At 37.2% G+C, this 18,429-nt stretch overlaps 1 protein-coding gene across 1 annotated transcript in view; it reads right to left on the reverse strand.

Moving 5' to 3' along the window:
- The window catches only part of CWF19L2 (CWF19 like cell cycle control factor 2), a 61,176-nt gene that overhangs the window by 10,583 nt on the left and 32,164 nt on the right, over nt 1-18,429 (reverse strand). Inside the window, exons 11-13 of the mRNA XM_066544762.1 lie at nt 12,457-12,582; nt 11,070-11,207; nt 138-350 (exon numbers count right to left, since the gene is read on the reverse strand). Of these exons, the coding sequence (XP_066400859.1) occupies nt 138-350; nt 11,070-11,207; nt 12,457-12,582 (477 nt within the window). The remainder of the gene's footprint in view (nt 1-137; nt 351-11,069; nt 11,208-12,456; nt 12,583-18,429) is intronic.

An 18,429-nucleotide genomic window follows, 5' to 3' on the forward strand; every position in this document is an offset into this window, starting at 1 on the left:
AATCAATTGAAAGAGCAAGGAAAGTAAGATGCAGAACAATAAATCCTTCCATAGAAGCACTTTCATTCCTAATTTTAAACACTCTAACATCATTTCTCTTTTATTTCTATGCTTGTGTTAAATTGCTATTTTCTTACCTTGGTGCCAATTGCAATAATAAGATGTTTAGAGAGTTCACTGCTATCAAAGCAGTAGGGGCACTTTTCCATGCATGCAGCGAGTTGCTGGTGCTCACGGATTGCTTTTCTTCTTTGTACTTCCTCCTCTTCCCCACTGCGTGCTCTCTTGGCTGCTTTGGAAACAAACATATCATCCAGAGTGTAGTACTCTCTGTCTGTTTTCTCCATAAGCTGAAAAGATATGCAGAAAAATTGCACTTATTTATAAAGTAGCAAGAAAAAATACTTAGCTCTTTGAAAAAGAGCTTCCTTCCTTGAAAAAAGCATCAAGTACATAAGCAGCAGCATTTCTTCTTTTCATATGGCATCTGCTGCAGATGGAATCATCAGGTACCTCTCCTGAGAGCAGTCCTACACAGATATTAAAATATAGATACGTGACAGCAGTGAGAAGAGTATATTACTATATTCCATTTCAAATTAAGGGCCTAGGTATTTCAATATTATCTTGACATAACTTTGGCTATCTTTAAATAGATGCACAATTTAATATATCATTTTTTATAATATATTTTATCCTCTCCTGTCTCCTCCTCCTCACCTTTTACAACTACCATTAAATCATCTTTTGTGAAATAACTAGATCATGACTCTGCACTTCATATTCACATTCTGTGAAAATATTCCAACACTTATTCTTACCAAGGGAACAGGACTAAGCCATTTTGGGAAGAAAACAGTCTTTGCCTTCAGTACTAAGTCCTTCTGAGTGCACCTGTTGTATGCCACAACAAATCTTAATATATTTTAGGATACTGACTAGGGTAGCCCTAGAAAAGATCTAATGTTAACTGGAGGCATTTGGAAGGCATGCCTTCATAACTGAGGTACAGTCTCCAAATTAAAGAAATACTTCCAAATATCCCAGACATAGCTTCTGTAGATAATCTGACATTAAAAAAAAAAAAGGACAGAGTACATAAGTAAGTTTTTACTTTCCCCAAAAAAGACAAAAGCTTGTGCTTTTCCCAAATACTGCAGTCCTCTAACACAGACCAAAACCTTGTTTTAAATATGTTCAGTACTCTTCTTATCAAACAATTGAGAAGGAGCCTCCTTAATATTACTTTATTCAGCTATAATACACTTAAGTGCTTATGTGCATTTCCTACTGGAAGCCACTGCAGACTAAAATCAACAGTTCAAGAGTTTAACTCCATTCTTCTTCTGTCTTGCTGTAATTCTACATTTAACAGAAAAAGGAGATTTCTGAGATTTAGAAAAAATATGTAGTGGTTTGGGTGTCTAAAATCCAGTCTCTGTTCTTCTGTCATAAAAGCATTAATAAGGTAAAGTTAGACCTGCAGCCGAAGCACTGCTTGGAGAATAGCAGCATTTTGTTACTACTAAACATTAAGTTTGGGATTTTTATTTAAATCAAAATTCTGTCATGAATTTTGATTTAAAGATGAAAGACTGGAAATACTCAGGAAACATCACAGTTGGCAGACTAGAAAGGAAAGGAAGAGTGGAAATCACATTTTGGCTATCAGGAGTATCACATGGAGCAGAGAATACCATTACTACTCTGCTCTGCTTGCACTTAGAAGTAGCCATGGAAATTCCTGGTTTGTTACTGTCATGGTTTGACACTGGCACAATGCCAGTGCCCCCATGAAGATACCTTCTCCCTGGTTTCTGCTGTGAGATGTGACCAGGAATAAGCAAAGCAGGCTCCTACTTAGGGAAAAAGAACCAGAACTTTATTAACTACTCTACAACTACAGATAAAAAGGAACACACACACAGGGAAAATGAAAACTTCACAAGTGCATTTCCTCCTCCCCCCCACCAAATTTCCAACACAATACATTTTGTTCCTCAAATCACCAACTCTCGGTCCAGCACCACCTTTTAGACAATCAATCCTCAGTTCATCAAGAGGAGAGGAGTCCTTCTTGTGCCATGGGCTTCCCCTGGAAACACAGTCGAAGCCTCGTGTGTTTCTGTGTCACTCGTGGCACCGCCCGGAGTACATCTGCCGTCGTGACTTCTTCCTTTTCATGTCCAGTGCTCTCACCACTGAACACGGACCAGAACTGCTTCTAGGTTTGTCTTTTAAGGATGCTCTGTCCCGATCCAAAAAAGGCACAGTCTCTCCTTTGGGACACCTGTCCCCACAATCTCTCCTTTGGGACACCTGTCCCCCCCATATTTTCACCCCCTGGGGCCGAGGGGCATCAACACTGAACCCTCTTGGTTCTGAGGCCCTTGCCTCCCCCTAGAATGCAGTCTCTGTATCACAAGGAACATGGTTCTGTCCATGGCTATACAAAAAGAGTCCAGCAAAAGCCACTCCATCATCTCTTCCCACTAGGATTCTTCTCTATTCTTCTACTATCTCTCACTCGCCCAGACCTCTCTCACACTGGCCCATTTCCTTCCTCATCTTCCACTCTATCTTCTAGAAAAGGTCAATGTTCTGTAAAGTTCTCATTCTCCAAAAAGGGGTTAAAAGCTCCTACAAGCGGCCGGCTGAACCCCCCCTTCTTCTCCGTCCCAGCCGTGCTGCCGGCGCAGGCCCATGTTTATCAAGTCTCAAGGTTACAGTCCCAGGCAGCGGCTCTCTCTCTCTCTCTCTCTCTGTGTCTCTCTCTGGGGGGCCTGCCCGATGGCTCCCGGTGTCTCTCTCTCTCTCTGTGTCTCTCTTCCACCCTTCCACCCCCGGGCTCAGGCCTACCTCTCTCGGCCACATGGCTTTCCCCTCCCCCTGCCCAGCCAGCAGCTGGGCCGGGGGAGAGACCCGAACTCTTTCCCGCCGGAAACCCAAGAGGACCCTCCCAGGGGAGAGCTCTGCTTTTAACTCCGTGTTCTCAGAGGCGTGTCCATGTCTCAATGGTCAGGTTAAATGCCAATATTAAAGTCTGAATATCCATTGGCCAAAAACACAGCATCTCAAAAAACACATTTCCTGTCAAACCACCACAGTTACACACAACCTCCACAACCTCTTTTAAATAATAGTACTTTCCAAAATACTCCACAGAATCCCTTGTGATAGAATAAATATTCATCTTATTAAACAGCCTAGATAGAAGATGTCTGTCTTCAAGATGGATAAATTGCTGTATACAACATGCTATCTGGGATGCAAAGCAAAATTCTTACATACAAAGTAGCAAACTTTTATAAAGTAGGCGCAGTCTAAAATCCAGATTTTGTTTGTTCTGGTACAGTCATGACCAACAGACCATAGAACCATACAACAGTTTAGTTTGAAAGAGACTTTGAAGAGACACCTTCCTCTAAGCCAAGCTGCTCAGGGCCCCATCCAGCCTGGTCTTGGACGCTCCAGGGATGGGGCATCCACAACTTCTCTGGGCAACCTGTCCCAGTGCCTGATTTCCCTCAAAGCAAGGAATTTCTCCCAGATAAATAAACTAAATCTACTCTCTTTCTGTTTGGGGCCATTAACCCCTGTTGTATCAGCCTGTGTGATTTCTAGTCCCCCTTTAGGTACTGGAAGTGTTATAAGGTCTCCTTGGAGCCTTCTCTTCTCCAGGCTAAACAACCCCAACTTCTCTCAGCCTGTCTTCATGGGAGAGGTGCTCCATTCCTCCTTTAAAATGTTTATACCTCTATTTGTACAAGGTGCCCAGCGAGTTCTGCCAATTGTATTACTTGGCTATAACTAAATCTCTCAAAAAGAAGTTAAAAGGGAATTGAAAGAACAAGAAGAAATCATTCCCTAAAATGCCAGAAGGAAAGCAAGTAATCATTTAAAAAACAATTTCTTTCATACATATATTCTTCCATACAAAAGACAGAGCTAGTACACATCCAAAGAAGGAACTATGCTGATGTATTAGAGTTGCTGGAAAGCTGCTGTTCTGAATCATAGGTGCAGCATCACACCTGCCAACCATGAAAGCCAATGCATTTTGGATGTTGTGCATTTAGTTCTCTTGCCATGATTGATATTGTTCGGTATCGCCCTTGCTGCTCAGGTGCTGCACAGAGATCAGAAAGACACAGGAAGTCATTCTGATCTATTAGTTTAAAGGTGGGATGTCCTGCAATACATCATTGAATTACCTAAAGCTAACAAAGGAAATTCAGGTATCTGTAAGGGCAATACACCTGAAGTCCTTGTTTCTACCAGACACTGACCAAAGTCCAGAGCTGTGCTAAACTGATTTGTGATATGTTCATAAAACAGATCAGCTCTACAATCCCCAGTCTTCTTTTTCCTACTTCACTTTTCTTTATTCTGGGCTTATCTCCCACATTCTTCCTTCATATACATCCTCTTTTTTTCCAGCCTTCCCTTCTCTTTTGGCAAGCACTGATTAACCAGAGGACACAAAGGCAGCATTAGGACTCTTAGCACCAGGCAAAATGACATGGCCTCCCACATCTCATAGCATAATTGTGCAACTATGTCATTGCTACCATCCATCTGATTTTTACAACCAGGATGCAGTTTTCATTTAACTAACAGAGAAGAATCACAATTGTGCTTGCCCTGGCCGAGAGAGGCCTGTAATACACAAACATTTAAACAGCAGTCAGGGAAGGCATCCAAACTTCTCACAGAAGTTTCATTTGGACAGCTCAAATACAGTGCAAATGTGGCTAAAACCCAAGAAAAGGGGTGAGATCTCTAACCATTCAGCAGAGGAGTTTAGAAAGAAATCAGCATCTGACTATGCATAAATTAGAATGATTTGAGAGAGGGAAAAATTACAGTGTTGTATTTTCTGATTAAATCCTTATCATGATAATTACCATGAATAATATGAATAAATTACATGAATTATTTCATTATATAACATTCTGTTTACTAAATAATTGAAGCCTTTTTTCATTTGCTACATTAGTGAAGCCATCAGGCACCATGGCATGGGGCTACTTCCTGAAGTAACTCTTGCAAATCTGTGCAAGGTATACTACTACAGGGTCAGCCTAATTTTTCTGCCAACCTGTGCTCAGGCCTCTGGAACCATATCTCATAGCTTGATTTTAAAGCAATTATTTTCTTCTTATTCCACAGTAAAACTCCTGGAGTCTTATACACTGCTGGCTTCCTACACACTCCATCTCGAGTGTGCTGCTCATTGTGTCTCTTATTGCTCCCTCTGCTGTTACTACTTGCTTTTTGGGTGGCCCCTTCAAATAAAAAGCCCTGCTAAAGAATTCAGTATCACTGTGATACTGAAAGGAAACCTTAAGAGACAGAACTCCCAATGATCGAGATTATACTTGTATAATACCTCAGTACTTTTTTCCCCCCACTTCAAATTTCCTTTGAAATTTGTGGATGAAATGGGAAATTCTATTAAACACAATTAGCAGAGGAACAAAATATACCTGCATGGTTCCAGTGTGGGTTATTTTCAGCTTTTTTGTACTGTTTCTTTTCTGCTTATTTTCTTGCTCCAATTTGTATCCAACTATTGAACTTCTGCTTTTCCTGTTTCCTTGCTAACGCAATCATAGCTGGAGTTACTTCCATATAAGCTAATAAAAGTGCATCTGCTTGAAAAATTCGTCCAAAAAAAAAGTCTATAGATTGTATAAAATGTATCAGTTTGGGTTTAAATTGTCATGGCAACACTGACGTCTTTAAATGACAGAGCTAATATTTGTGGAAGGTTGTATCATAATGTATTTCAGGAAGCTGCAAAGAATAATCTATTATTTTAGAATACAAACCTGAGTGACATAAGAATACATCTCATCATATTTAAATTTATTCAGCATTTAGCACCTATTCTGAACAACAAAATCACCTCAGAAAAGTTTTTCTGATCTCAAATAGTATTTGCTTAAGACAAACAAAGGCAGAATTTTATCATGCAAAACCTTATTACAATTCCAGTCTCCCTGTGAACACAGACATTTAAATTTGTAGGTTTAATTCATCATATAATTCAGTGAATAGGCATTTTCAAAACCTATCACCACACCGAATTAAAGAATATTTTAATCACATAATATCAAAGGATTTTAAGGTATCAGTGCACAGAGCTCTTTTAAGGCCTGTGTCACTGACAAGAAAAGACTACCCACCATGCTGGTGAGCAAGGTAGCTCAGGATTACCTTTGAGCAGCAGAAGTCAAGCAAAAAACAGATGACAGAGGACTGCTCAATGGCTAGGGACCAAGCTCCTTTTGTTTCTGCTATATGAAATGAAAACTGTAGATTTTCCTATAAGTAGTTATTAGAATGGATAAAACTTTATATAAAGTTAATGGCATAAAATGTAAACTAAACAAAAATACCTTCAGTCACAGAATTCTACTTTTAAAATTCTTATTAGCATTTCACTTTACAGTTATTCCTGTAATAATTTTTATGTCTAGGAAAGACTGTCTTGCACAAGTCTTCAATTGCAACATATCTTGTAATTTTAACATAATTCTGGCAGAATCCTAAATGCTTATGCAGTAATTTAATATGGGCTACATTTACACAGTTCTTACTCTTCCCAGGTTTTCTTCCCTAATGCAGCTGTCACTGCTGTTGATCTGTTTCCACATGCAGAAACAGCTTTAATTTTGTGTCCACAGAATATACACAGAAGGGTGTTCAGTGAATTGAATTGAAATATAGCAGAAAAAGGTGTTGAAAGTTATTTCTCTTGGGTTATCACAATAGTTTTTTACAATAAACCATGCACATGGTCTTTAAGTAAATGTAAAAAGCAACAGGGCACCAGAGCTTTGCTGGCTTTATCATGTCTATTAAATATTGTGCTAAAATTGCTTTACCATGTGAAGAAGAAGAAAAAGGTTCATTACATAATAGTAGCAGCAGCAACAACATTTTGCATTTTTCACTTTAGCTTCTAAGGCTTTTTCAAGACTATTATTTTGGTTTATGATGATAAAAATGCAAAAATGTGAACAGGTAGATTTGCACAGCAAGCAAAAATGATTAGGCTGAAAGTAATTTTCCATTTTACAGACTTTTAGAGAATCAAGGAAAGGCAACATACAAATTTCCTTTTTGCAAACCTATAATACCAGAATACCACTCGGCTAAATCCATAAAGGAAGGTCAGCATTACTAATAAAGCATTTAATTTTTCACTGCTGAATTTCTCTTAGGAATTACTGCACATATTTTAAAATAAAATTAGTTTCTGGCCAAAATTAAAATGTCCTGATGAACAACTAAAATTAATTGTTCTCTCTTTCTTGAAGTAAAATATAAAAAGGAAAAAAAATGCTTTAGTAGAATTAATACATACAAATACAAGGTAATTTCTCTTGAGGTTATGTTCCAGGAACCAGTCTCTAAACACCCACAAGCATCTATTGACATGAGTGAAAGGATTACATAAGTCTTAACAGCATGAATTTGGGAAAATTGAACCACTTAAAACAGTCAAAGGCTAAAGAAACTACAAACAGGGTACTTAAAGCTATCAGTAGTGACAATCTAAGACTGCACACATATTTTGTACTCTAGAAATGTAAGAAAAAAACAGTTTTCAAATGCTTTATTGACTTCTTTATATCCTCAAGTCATGCTTCTACAACAGTGAGAACCAAAACCACTTTCAGAGGTGAAGAAAATAAAAAGTAGAAATAGTGATTTAAATGGGTGGTTTTTTCATTGAGACATAACAGCAAAACATGAACAAATCAAACTCCAGGCCTGATTTTTCTCCATATATCAAAAAGATTAGTGTTGGGTTTTAAAAAGGTTTTTTTTTCACCACTGTAAATTAAAGATTTGGGCCTTTTTCATATTCATAAATTTGACATAATAGCATGCAAGGGACAGCTGTGGGAAAGGAGCATTTCAAACTTCTGAGATAAGTGACACCCGCATCAGCCACCTTCCAAAAGAGGCTGAAGGGGAACAGGAGGCAAAAGTCTCAAGCACAGCAGGGTTGTCTTAGAATCATGACTACAAAAATAAGAATGGACAAGAGGGCAATGATAAGTCAGAATCTAAATTTAAAACAGAGACTCAACAGGTAAACAAATAGCAAGGAGACAGCAAAATCCCTCAATCTCATCTCATTGAGCTCTTGAAAAAAGGAGAGGTGGGAAAAAGATTTAATAAGTACAAGTATGGGTTGAACACTGCAGATATTTATTCTGTCAATCTGAGTGGGAGTCTGGCATGAGATAACATACAGACTTTCACCTGCCAGTGGGATTAGACAGAGGTCTAATCATGAAGAGAGACTTTGGGTCTACGCACTGATATTTCTTCCAAGTCCCATTCAAGAAAATAAATCCTTTCATGAATTATACCCTTCTATTTCAATATCCCCATCTCTCTCTACAAAACTGCAATTATGTTATTATCTTCAATAACAACTAGCCTGTATTTCATTTGAAATACTGTTAAAGTACTAAATATCAGGAAAGTAACACTGATCTAGAGCAGAGCACTCAGCTGTGTAAAAGCCAGAAAACATGCTGGACTGTCGTTCTCATTCTGTTCCCATCTGTGAGAGCAGCGCCTATTTCCTCCATCCTCAGCAGCCATGGGGCTGGAAGTTTCTTTTGGGCATAGTCTGGGAAAGTGATAGAAGCCCTGGGAAAATCTCTGAAGGAAATAATAGTTCCCTAGGCAATTCACAGTGGTTAGATGAATGAAATTATTGAACAGAATTTAAGGGACACAATCTCCCCTCTCCCATCTGAGGCAGGATATCATTTGTAGACTTGCAGCAGTTTCCTCCCACCACTCCTCTGCAATATGACAGATTAATTTTTGTGGATAATGTTTTCATTTTTCAAACGAAGGCAGAAAGAGAAAGTAATTTGTATGTGTCAAATTTGTGTACTATGTTATCAAAATAAAACTGGCAAAAGAGGTTTGTTTGCTAGACTTCCTGCTGGAGTAAAACACCTTGCTGAAACCACTGTGGAGACATGCAAGAATTTTGAAGATTAACTTACTGAGCCCCAGATCATAATGCAGATACTCCATGTAGTATAGGCTTATAAAGTACATAAATAATCATCTAGAATATCTGAGATCACACCCAAATTTTTCAGACTGCTGACAACACTTCAGTGCTAACACTGATCCTGTGCTGCAAATAAGAATGCATTCTACAGACATGGAAAGACATGGAAACCTCAGGGAGGCCTAGGAGCCAGTTTCTTAACCTAAGATCAAGAAACAAACATCATCTGGGGAAGACCATCACATTTTGTGGTGACAGGATCTGGGAATCACCTGCACAGAAACTACCAAAAGCATTTCAGATCTTAACGGAGAAGAACAATTGGCATCTGAGATGCTTCTTTTTAAGAAAGCTGAATAAAAATACCTTCAAAACCTAAATGTGACATTGCATAGGACTGGAAAGACTATAGTACCATGAATTAAAACATGGACATTGCAACAGTAATGGCTTTGACAAGATATCTACTTTGAGCATATGCTCCAATACACTTAGCCAATAAATAAATAGTATGTCTGAATCTTAAAAGGTCAGTCAAGAAACTTGTTCTAATAAAACAATGTGATGTAGTAGATCTTTGCCTAGTAACAAAAAAGAAACATTACTTAGCATCTGATCCAAAGCTCACTGAAGTTAGTAGGAATTCAGAGCCTTCCAAAACTACAATGAAGTATTTGCATAGGCTAGGAAACACAATACATTCTTGTAACATTATTAATAAATCCTATCCTTCAAAAAACCAAACAAAAACAAAACAAGAAAACAAAACCAAAAATGAAACCAAAAAAAAAAAGGGAAAAAGCTGTTAGAATGAAACAGTTGCATTCTCACCTAGTGTGACCATTTCATGTTGCAAAATCAATCTCCAGCAATGGAGAAGACATATGGGGGAAAGCTGGTAGAATTGACTCTTCTGCTACACATTTGCACTTCTCAGCATTTACTATGGAAATCCTGAGCCAAAACTTATCTAGATCTCCCTATTCAATATTTAACAATGAAATTGTATTTTACTAAGTTGCTATATATATTTTTTAATTCAACTCACAATCAAGGCCTCCATTGCATTTCATGCTCTACAACACAAGTTCTACAATTACCTTCTTCACTGAAAAAAAACCTCAAACCGCTCCTTCATGTTATGTGTTCTGTGGCCACATCCCATATGAGAAACAAAAGCAGTTGTATTCTATTAAACTTTAATGCTAATAGTTCTAGTCTAGAAGCTGCCTTCCCTTTCCCATCCACCCATTCCCCCCAAGCTAAAGAAATTTTGTTTACTTAGGTTTTCTTCAAATGGCCACTGCTCTGTGCTCCTGAATACAGGGTATGCTTTAACAGCTTAGGCAGCGTTCAAGATATGGGTGGCATGATGTGTTCACTACATGCTTTAAAATGCTAAATACTCCCTTTTCATAACATCAAAAATTCTGATTGTCCTTTTAATTACACCAGCACTGAGACGATGTTTGCAGACTCACAACAACTCTCAAATCAGGCATCAACAGCCTCTTGTATATTTACAGTCATGGCCTCACTCAGCTTCAACATTATCAACATTTTGCCCTCATCAACCCTGTCTGTCATCTGAATTCACTGCCTCAATGCCTGTGATGGGATCCCTTCCTTTTTATTTGAGAGTTCCATGGAATAATCTCCTGTGTCTGAACTAGACATTTTAATTCCTTTTATACCCATAATGCCTTTCAGAGATCATTTAAGATAGGACAGGTGACTCACATCACTATAATATGTACGTCTCTCCAGCAACTCTGTAAAGTGACTCTTAAGAATCAGTTCAGATGTTTCACAATGTTAGAAAAATCCTCGCTTTGTACTTGGTAATTCTACAATTTACAATGGCCCCTATTTTTGACAGTCCTGCATAATTCTGTAGCCATAAAAAAATCTCATCTTCCTTCATGCCTTCCCTGTACTGAGGCCTCACGTCCTCCCTGATATTTCTAATAATAACATGCTTAATTAAAAAGTCATACACACAGCACCTTACCTTTGATGCCATACGCATAAACAGTGAGTTTTGATCCTCTGCTGTTCTCATCTTCTCATTTTTGACCAAATCCTTCAGGTTCATACTATCATCATCCTGAAAATACCTTACTCTCTCTTTATCTACATGAGTAGGCATCTGGAAGCAAACACATTAAAAATAAATATTAACCTAATCAGAAAAGATCAGCTACAAATTCAGACCCTAAAAATTTCAACAAGTTTAAAGACTCATGAATCAAGGTATGCAGATCTGAAACATTGGGGCTAACAGCTCCATTTTATCTAAGGAGAAAAACATCTTTCCCTTTCTTCAATTGCATCAGTATGTCTAAATAAAAATATAGCCTCTTCCCAACGTCACTATATCCTTAACATCCTTAAGGTATCAGAGCTACAACATTAACACTCAGGAAAGATAGGACAGTACTTCACTGAAACAGTTAATTAGCTCATAAAAATGAAATATCCTAAAAAGTAATTTTCATTATTGACAACTCTAAAGCTTTTGTAAAGTCACAGACATTACTGAAACACAGTAATCACAGACAGTACTGCAAACTTGCCGTGTGAATATGGTACCTCTGGGAAATGTTGCCATCTTAGACAGAGTGCACAAGGGAACAGAGATGTCCCTTAGGATAGGATTAAACTAAATTCCAAAGGAGTACAGGGAGTGGTCATTAACATAAAGCAGGACAGCATTTTCCAAAATGGAAACAACAGGACGATGACAACAAATTCCTCACCCTCTTCTGTCTTTCACTTCTCCACAGCAGTGTTGTAAACTGATCTGTCCTACTAATCAAGAATGCTTGCTAGAATTATGAGGTAGTGTCACCTCCTCTTATCTCAAAAGATCAAAGTGCTGCTATATTTACTGTTGGAAGCAATTATTGTAAGAATAAAACACTGCTCCAGCTTCCAAGTTTCTTATTGTTCCCCAAAGCACTTTGTTACAAAGATTAGGTCATAATTATTATTGTCATCAGTAGCCACATTTTTGGTTAGAACTAAAGTGAAATTAACCCCTGAGACCTGAGTACCTCAGCAAAATCTTTCTTAATTTGGAAATATTCAGCTCTGCTAATCTTTGTTATTTACATAACTTTATGTAATATAAACTAAAGAGACTGTGATAACTTTTCCCTGAACATGCATTTAAGTAAGTCCCAAAGTGATCCCTTGGGAAATGCAATCTGAAAATAAACTGAATATATGCTTAATAAATACGTACTCTAATACTTAATAACAATCATGTTCCAAAAGGAACTTTTTAACTACCTACTGACATTCTGATAAGATACTCATTAATTGTGGCATTTTAAAAGTAAAACTACAAAATCTGTTAAGAGGTGCAGTTCAATACTCAGATTTGTAAAATTTACCATCTGCTGCTTTCTTCGTCCTCCTTTTGGCTCCAGTGGCTCTGTTGTTCCCATCACAGGCCATGCCCTTCCACTTCCATCTGTTCTCACAAGGACCACTTGTTCATCTTCTTGACGGCTTGAAACCTGTGTCAGGTTTTAAGACATATTTTAAAACAGATGGTACAGACAAGCCAAAAGAAATACCTAATCCACATGAAATAAGTGTTTAAAATCCTAAAGATTAAGTAACAGATTCTTTACATTTTGTGTGTTCAGTATAATTCAAAGTAGACAGTTTCACCTTAGTGAGGTATTCTTTTCACATTCAAAAAGGAAAAAAAGTATTAAAAATACATTCAATTAATTAAATGCAGAGCTTTTTTTTCCAAAAGAACCAAGTTTGTATTCTTGCTTTTTTCACATAAAGCATTATCTCACACAGATAGACACACAATGCTTCTGAAAGAGTTAAAGAGATAATACTGAATTAATAAACACCACCATCATTATAATGCTGTATTCCTGAAAACCATCTAAAAAGCTACAGCCCATGACCACTTCTTTTATAGATTGGGAGTGTGAAGAATAAACACTCTCACCTCTGTTCCCCAAAAAGTTATAGAACCTGTCTTCATGGAAGGTTCTTTATAGGGCCCCTGCTTGATAGGGGGCCCCTATATAGATATAGGGGATAGATATATATACAAACAAAGAGAGGGGGAAAAAAAGGCAGAAATTCTTCACCAAAAAGTAAGTATTTTGCTTTCTAAAATATTAAGAATAATTTTTTAAATCATTAAAAGTCCTGTGAACTTCCTGATTATACTCCAAAGATGTTTAGGTAAACCAGTTGATTAAATTAGAGCACATAATGGGGCCACTACTTAATCAGATGGTATTAGGACAGCCTTTGTCAAATCTTACAAACAACTTCATTAATCTCCATTTCAAGCTATTTTCTACCAAACTGCTTTCCACCTGCCATCCTTGCCTAAGGAAAGCTTGTCCCAGAAACCCAAATAACGTCTGGAAAATCTGTAGATACTGAAGTATACTTCAACAGCTTAATTACATTTTTCCAAGGAAAGTCATATGAAGGTAGAAGTTATGGACCAAAAAGCTGCCTGGGTAAGCCAGACCTCTCTCTTCTGTAACACCAAAGGCAAATCTCATTTTGCAAAGCAAACCAGGGTGTCCAGCACAACTTTGGTTCCAATAACAATACTGATATTTTCAGAGAATACAACATGACTTATTTCCAGAATCAGACAGATACATGTTATTTGTGTGTAATCTGTACCTCAAGTATTCCTTTTTCACAATGTAAGGGCTTTTGTCCCTATTTTTATTTTTTAGGGGGAAAAATGTGGTTCATTCCAATGGGAGAAAAAGGCTGTGTGCATTCACCCCACACATGTCATGTGATAAAAAGGTCACAGCTGACTGAGACACAAACAGCCAGACTGGGGGGACCAGGTTTTACCATGCCATAAAACCTTATTCACAGCAGATACAGAAAGCAAAGATGAAGTTAACATCAATAAGAATGTATCACAGCAAACTTCTCCAATGCCACAATTCCTTTAAAACTTGGGTGACTTTACAAGTTTGGAGGTTGAACACATAACCACAGATACTGCAGTGAAATCTCAAAAATCCAGAGCATTGCTAATTAGCCTGTAATTGCACAGACCTTTGTAGAGGAAAAACTCACCATACCCACATGGCCAAGCAGGGATACAGAGCTCTCCCAAGAGGACTAATCAAATTCACATAGCAGACCCTTTACAGTTTTCAGTGAATAATCTACTAAGTAGCCACTTCTGAAGGGTCCTGTTCATGTGAAATCCTCTGCCAGGAGCATCTTTCCAGTCATTCAGCTCCTTTTACCTGCTGCCCACATAGTGTCTCCAAAAGGATGCTAACTTCAGGTCTCTCCTTCCCCGCACCTTTGTTTTACTGAGACAAGAAAAGGACGAACTTTTCCATTCCCAGTCTCTAAACTTTAACTTCACTGTATACACGACTTTTAAATAACACAAATCACTAAAACCAACAATCATTACAACAGCAGTGCTTCAACAACTGCAAAGAACAGTAAATACCAGATTCTTATACCAACTTACAAACACTTAATTCCTTTTAAAGACAGCCATCCCCAAATTTGTCTTCACTAAAATTCTTAATACAGACATTTCAAAAAGGATGTCATTGATGTGCAGGCTGTTATTTTCCCAAAAGCTGATGGAATTCACAAGGTGTTCTTTGTGTCAGACTTTCTTTGTCTTTGAAAAAGGGCTCTAAAATGTTAGATCCAAGCAACATTTGCACTTTCTCTTTTCTTCCCATTTCTGCATGCTTACACACTAACACACAAGCAGCAGAAGAGAATCTTCTGGATCTGAACCATGGAATGAGTTAGGACAGGGACAGGGAATGGAGAGGGGAGCAATAGATATAATACATACTGAATTCTTTGGGTCAGAACCCTACAGCTGGCAAGGTTTTGTCTGCTTTATGAGACTTTGAGGTTTTTTCTCCCTAATTTCCAAGAGTCCTGAGTCCTGACACAAAGCATGTAATACTGATTATAATGTATTTAGATTCAATATTCCAGAGGGGAAAAAAAAGGCAAAAAATTATAGTAATTTTTACCTTTAGAATACAAAGTACAAAGAAATCAAAGTGGTCCTTCAAAGAGAGATTAAAGGAAGCAGATAAAAGGATAAAATAATTATGGACAGTATGAAGACCAATGTGAAGTCATGTTAGAGACTAACAGCAAATGCATACTAGGAACCAAAATGAATTTAATGGATGCAAGCCAAACATGATTATTCAGAAGATTAAAGATGTTATTAGAGGTAAAAACATCCTTCAAAATTCAAAACCCTATCTAAATAGAACTGACTTAAAAATATAGCATAACAGAAAGTTAATTCTATTCACACAAAAAATGGATTTTTAGTAGAATCTTACTAACAATAATTAGTAAAGCTATTTCTAAACACATGAGAAACAAAAAGCTTTCTGGTAGAAAAAGATGCTCAAGTGGTTACAGCATTATCAGAAGGTGACATTTGAATAATATATTAATTAATTGTATTTTATTCAACAGCACTTTTTGAAATGAAAAAGAAAAAAAAAAAAACCCTAGAACTTTAGAAATCATCTTTAAACTGATATATCAATAAAAGGAGTTTTTTTAGTAAGCTGCCATGAAGTAATGATTTTCACTAGAGCTTCCAAAAAAGAATTCTAACACATAATGTCCACATCCTTCAGCATATACTATATCCCTTAAACAGGTGTTAGTACAAAAATAATGGAAAGCGCCCAATATAATAATAAGTTTTAAAATGTGCCAAAGGCTGATCCTGGGAATTCTGGGGCAATGTATGCAAATTTGTAATGGACAAGCTCACACAAGCAAAATAAAAACTAGACTTCCTCTACACTTGAACAATTACACCATACTGAGTAAGAGCCTTTGCAGGAACAATCCACCACTCACAGAAGTAATAGACTTTTTCAAAGGAGTGTGGATATCGATCTAACTGCAAGAGTTACTTAATGTTCTCTTTTTATCTATTGATATTTTCTTTACACCTGTATTCCCATGACTATATGACATGGTATATGGTAACACAATGTGGCCACTGTGATATAATAAATACTCATCTATAAATATGATCAGATAAATAATATTTCTGTTAAGTACAACAATAAGTTTAAAACATATATTAAAGTACTTTTAATATACCTATTCTTAAATGTTAAAATTGAAACTGGAGAAGAGGCTCAGTCACTATCCTTAAATCTTGTGATGTCTGCTAAACAAACAATATAGTTTACAGTCTGAAATGGATAAAAATAGGGTCTATTTCCAGAGTGAGAGAGGAATTGTTTGTTGCTATTAATTAAGGGACATGACTTTTTACTTCAGGCCAATTAAATATGCAAAGTACACAGTTGTTCTCACCAAATGTACAAACTGCTACACAGCAATTAAGACTCAACTGGACAAAACAAGCAGACAAGTCTGGTTTTGAAAGATAAAGTATTTGAATTAAATACATAAATAAATAAGATACCGATCTGAATAAGAATTTTGAACTCTCCAGAGATTATCCCTATTCCATAATCCAGCAGGAGGAAGTGGAAATCCTCTGCAACATCAGGTGCATTGCTTAATTTGAGGCGCAAATGAAGTAGTGAGGTGAAAAAATGAAGTAGTCAGGCCAAGCATCTAAGATAAGATCCAATCAGTTTTCAATGCTAATAGCTATAGGGAATAAAATATATTTTAATAGTCAGTGTATTTTAGGGTAGGGAACAAATAAAGTTTAAAAATATATTTTTAATTACTGAGCCAACAAAAAGCTGGATGCTGCATGATTTGAAAGCTTTCTGCACATGTTTACTGAGAGCTACATTCAAGTGGTACAAGCACAGTGTAATAAAGGCATAACAAAGGAACAGTCTTTAGCAAGGAACTAGCCTCTACAACCAAATTCTACCTTTGTTAAATCAGATTCTGCATTAAGCATGCCACCTGTTTCCTTTCCCCTACAGTCTCCGGTGAATGGAAATGCTTTGAATATTGTCTTATTCCTCTACTGGAAAAGTCTGGCCTTATGTTATAGTATCAGTAAGTATCCAAAAGATATCTAGCACTTCTCAGAGTGCTGGACTCAGCTATTTCTCCCATCTACCATCTCCTGCTCACTTCCCTTGCTCCTTCTCCTCCCATTCCAGTTACCCTTCTCTTAGGCTCTCAGCTTGCAGTCACACATAACCACCAGTTACCAGAAGGAAGGGTAAATCCCATGTAGGAAGAGCGTCTGCCTCCTTCAGTGGCTAGTCCTAAGGGCACTATGTCTCATATTTAGGACTCATTTTATTCCCAACCTGGAGTCCCCAAATAACAAGTTTCAAAGCATCTAAGCTCCCCTTCAGGCTCTAACATTTGCTGTGAATAGTGGCATTGTAGCCTTCAATGTAATGCTTATAAAAATCAGTAGTTTAACCACTCTCTATGGCAAGACTAAGGTTTGCATCTCACAGGAAGATGAAATTAAAATGGTCAGAGGCCTATGACAGCAGTCCACTGTATGCATGTTGTATATACCCCATGTATATACATGTTGTATATACCCCATCTTTGATCTGGGTTTCTTAAAGTAGAAAAAAGATAAGACTAAGAGAATTAGCAGCATGAGGAAGGAAAGCAAAAGCAAACTTCTAAAAACCAGGTTAAAAATTTAGTATTTCAATAAAGACTTCATAAATATATTAATGAGTCACTATTACACATTCAAAAGGTGCTAACACAGTAATGGGATTTTTAAAAGGTTTTACAAGATCAGAAAGTTGCATTGCCATAATTAGGCCCTTGTGTTTAACAGTGAAGAGAAGCATTAGAAAATCTGTGTTGCAGGTTGCAACACAGAGGTGAACTATTCTACAGAAGAGCATCTGTATCAGGTAGTGCTTGATTTGTGTGTAAACACTGGACTAAACAAAAATCCAAAAATTCCAAACCATGGAAAAGGATTAGGTTTCTATTCTTTTTTTCCGCTAGTAAGTGAGTGACACTGGTTACTAACACAATAAGTAAAAACTTCATTTGTTCTTACTGATGTAAAGTCAGTTGCCCCTTAAAATTCAGCAATTCTTTGTACTTATATTACAAAAAGGTTATTTTGGCTAAACTGTTTATTACTCAGAATAAGCAGTTTATTAATCCTCATTAATCTACTTTTTACAATGAATGTCTCTGACATTAGCCCTGCATGCAGAAATCCTTCTGTTTCTGCTCAGTATTTATTTTCTTAGAGCATCCTTAAGACAGGGTGATCATGAGTAGAATGGCCACACACACAAATCTAGAATTAAATTCATTAAGTCATACTGCCAGCCTGTGGAAGTAAAACTGCAACTAGTAACATATAACTTACTGCAGCTTGTAATGTGTCTGTCCATTGATGC

Source organism: Molothrus aeneus, chromosome 2, assembly GCF_037042795.1.
Source record: "Molothrus aeneus isolate 106 chromosome 2, BPBGC_Maene_1.0, whole genome shotgun sequence".
Taxonomy (NCBI): domain Eukaryota; kingdom Metazoa; phylum Chordata; class Aves; order Passeriformes; family Icteridae; genus Molothrus; species Molothrus aeneus.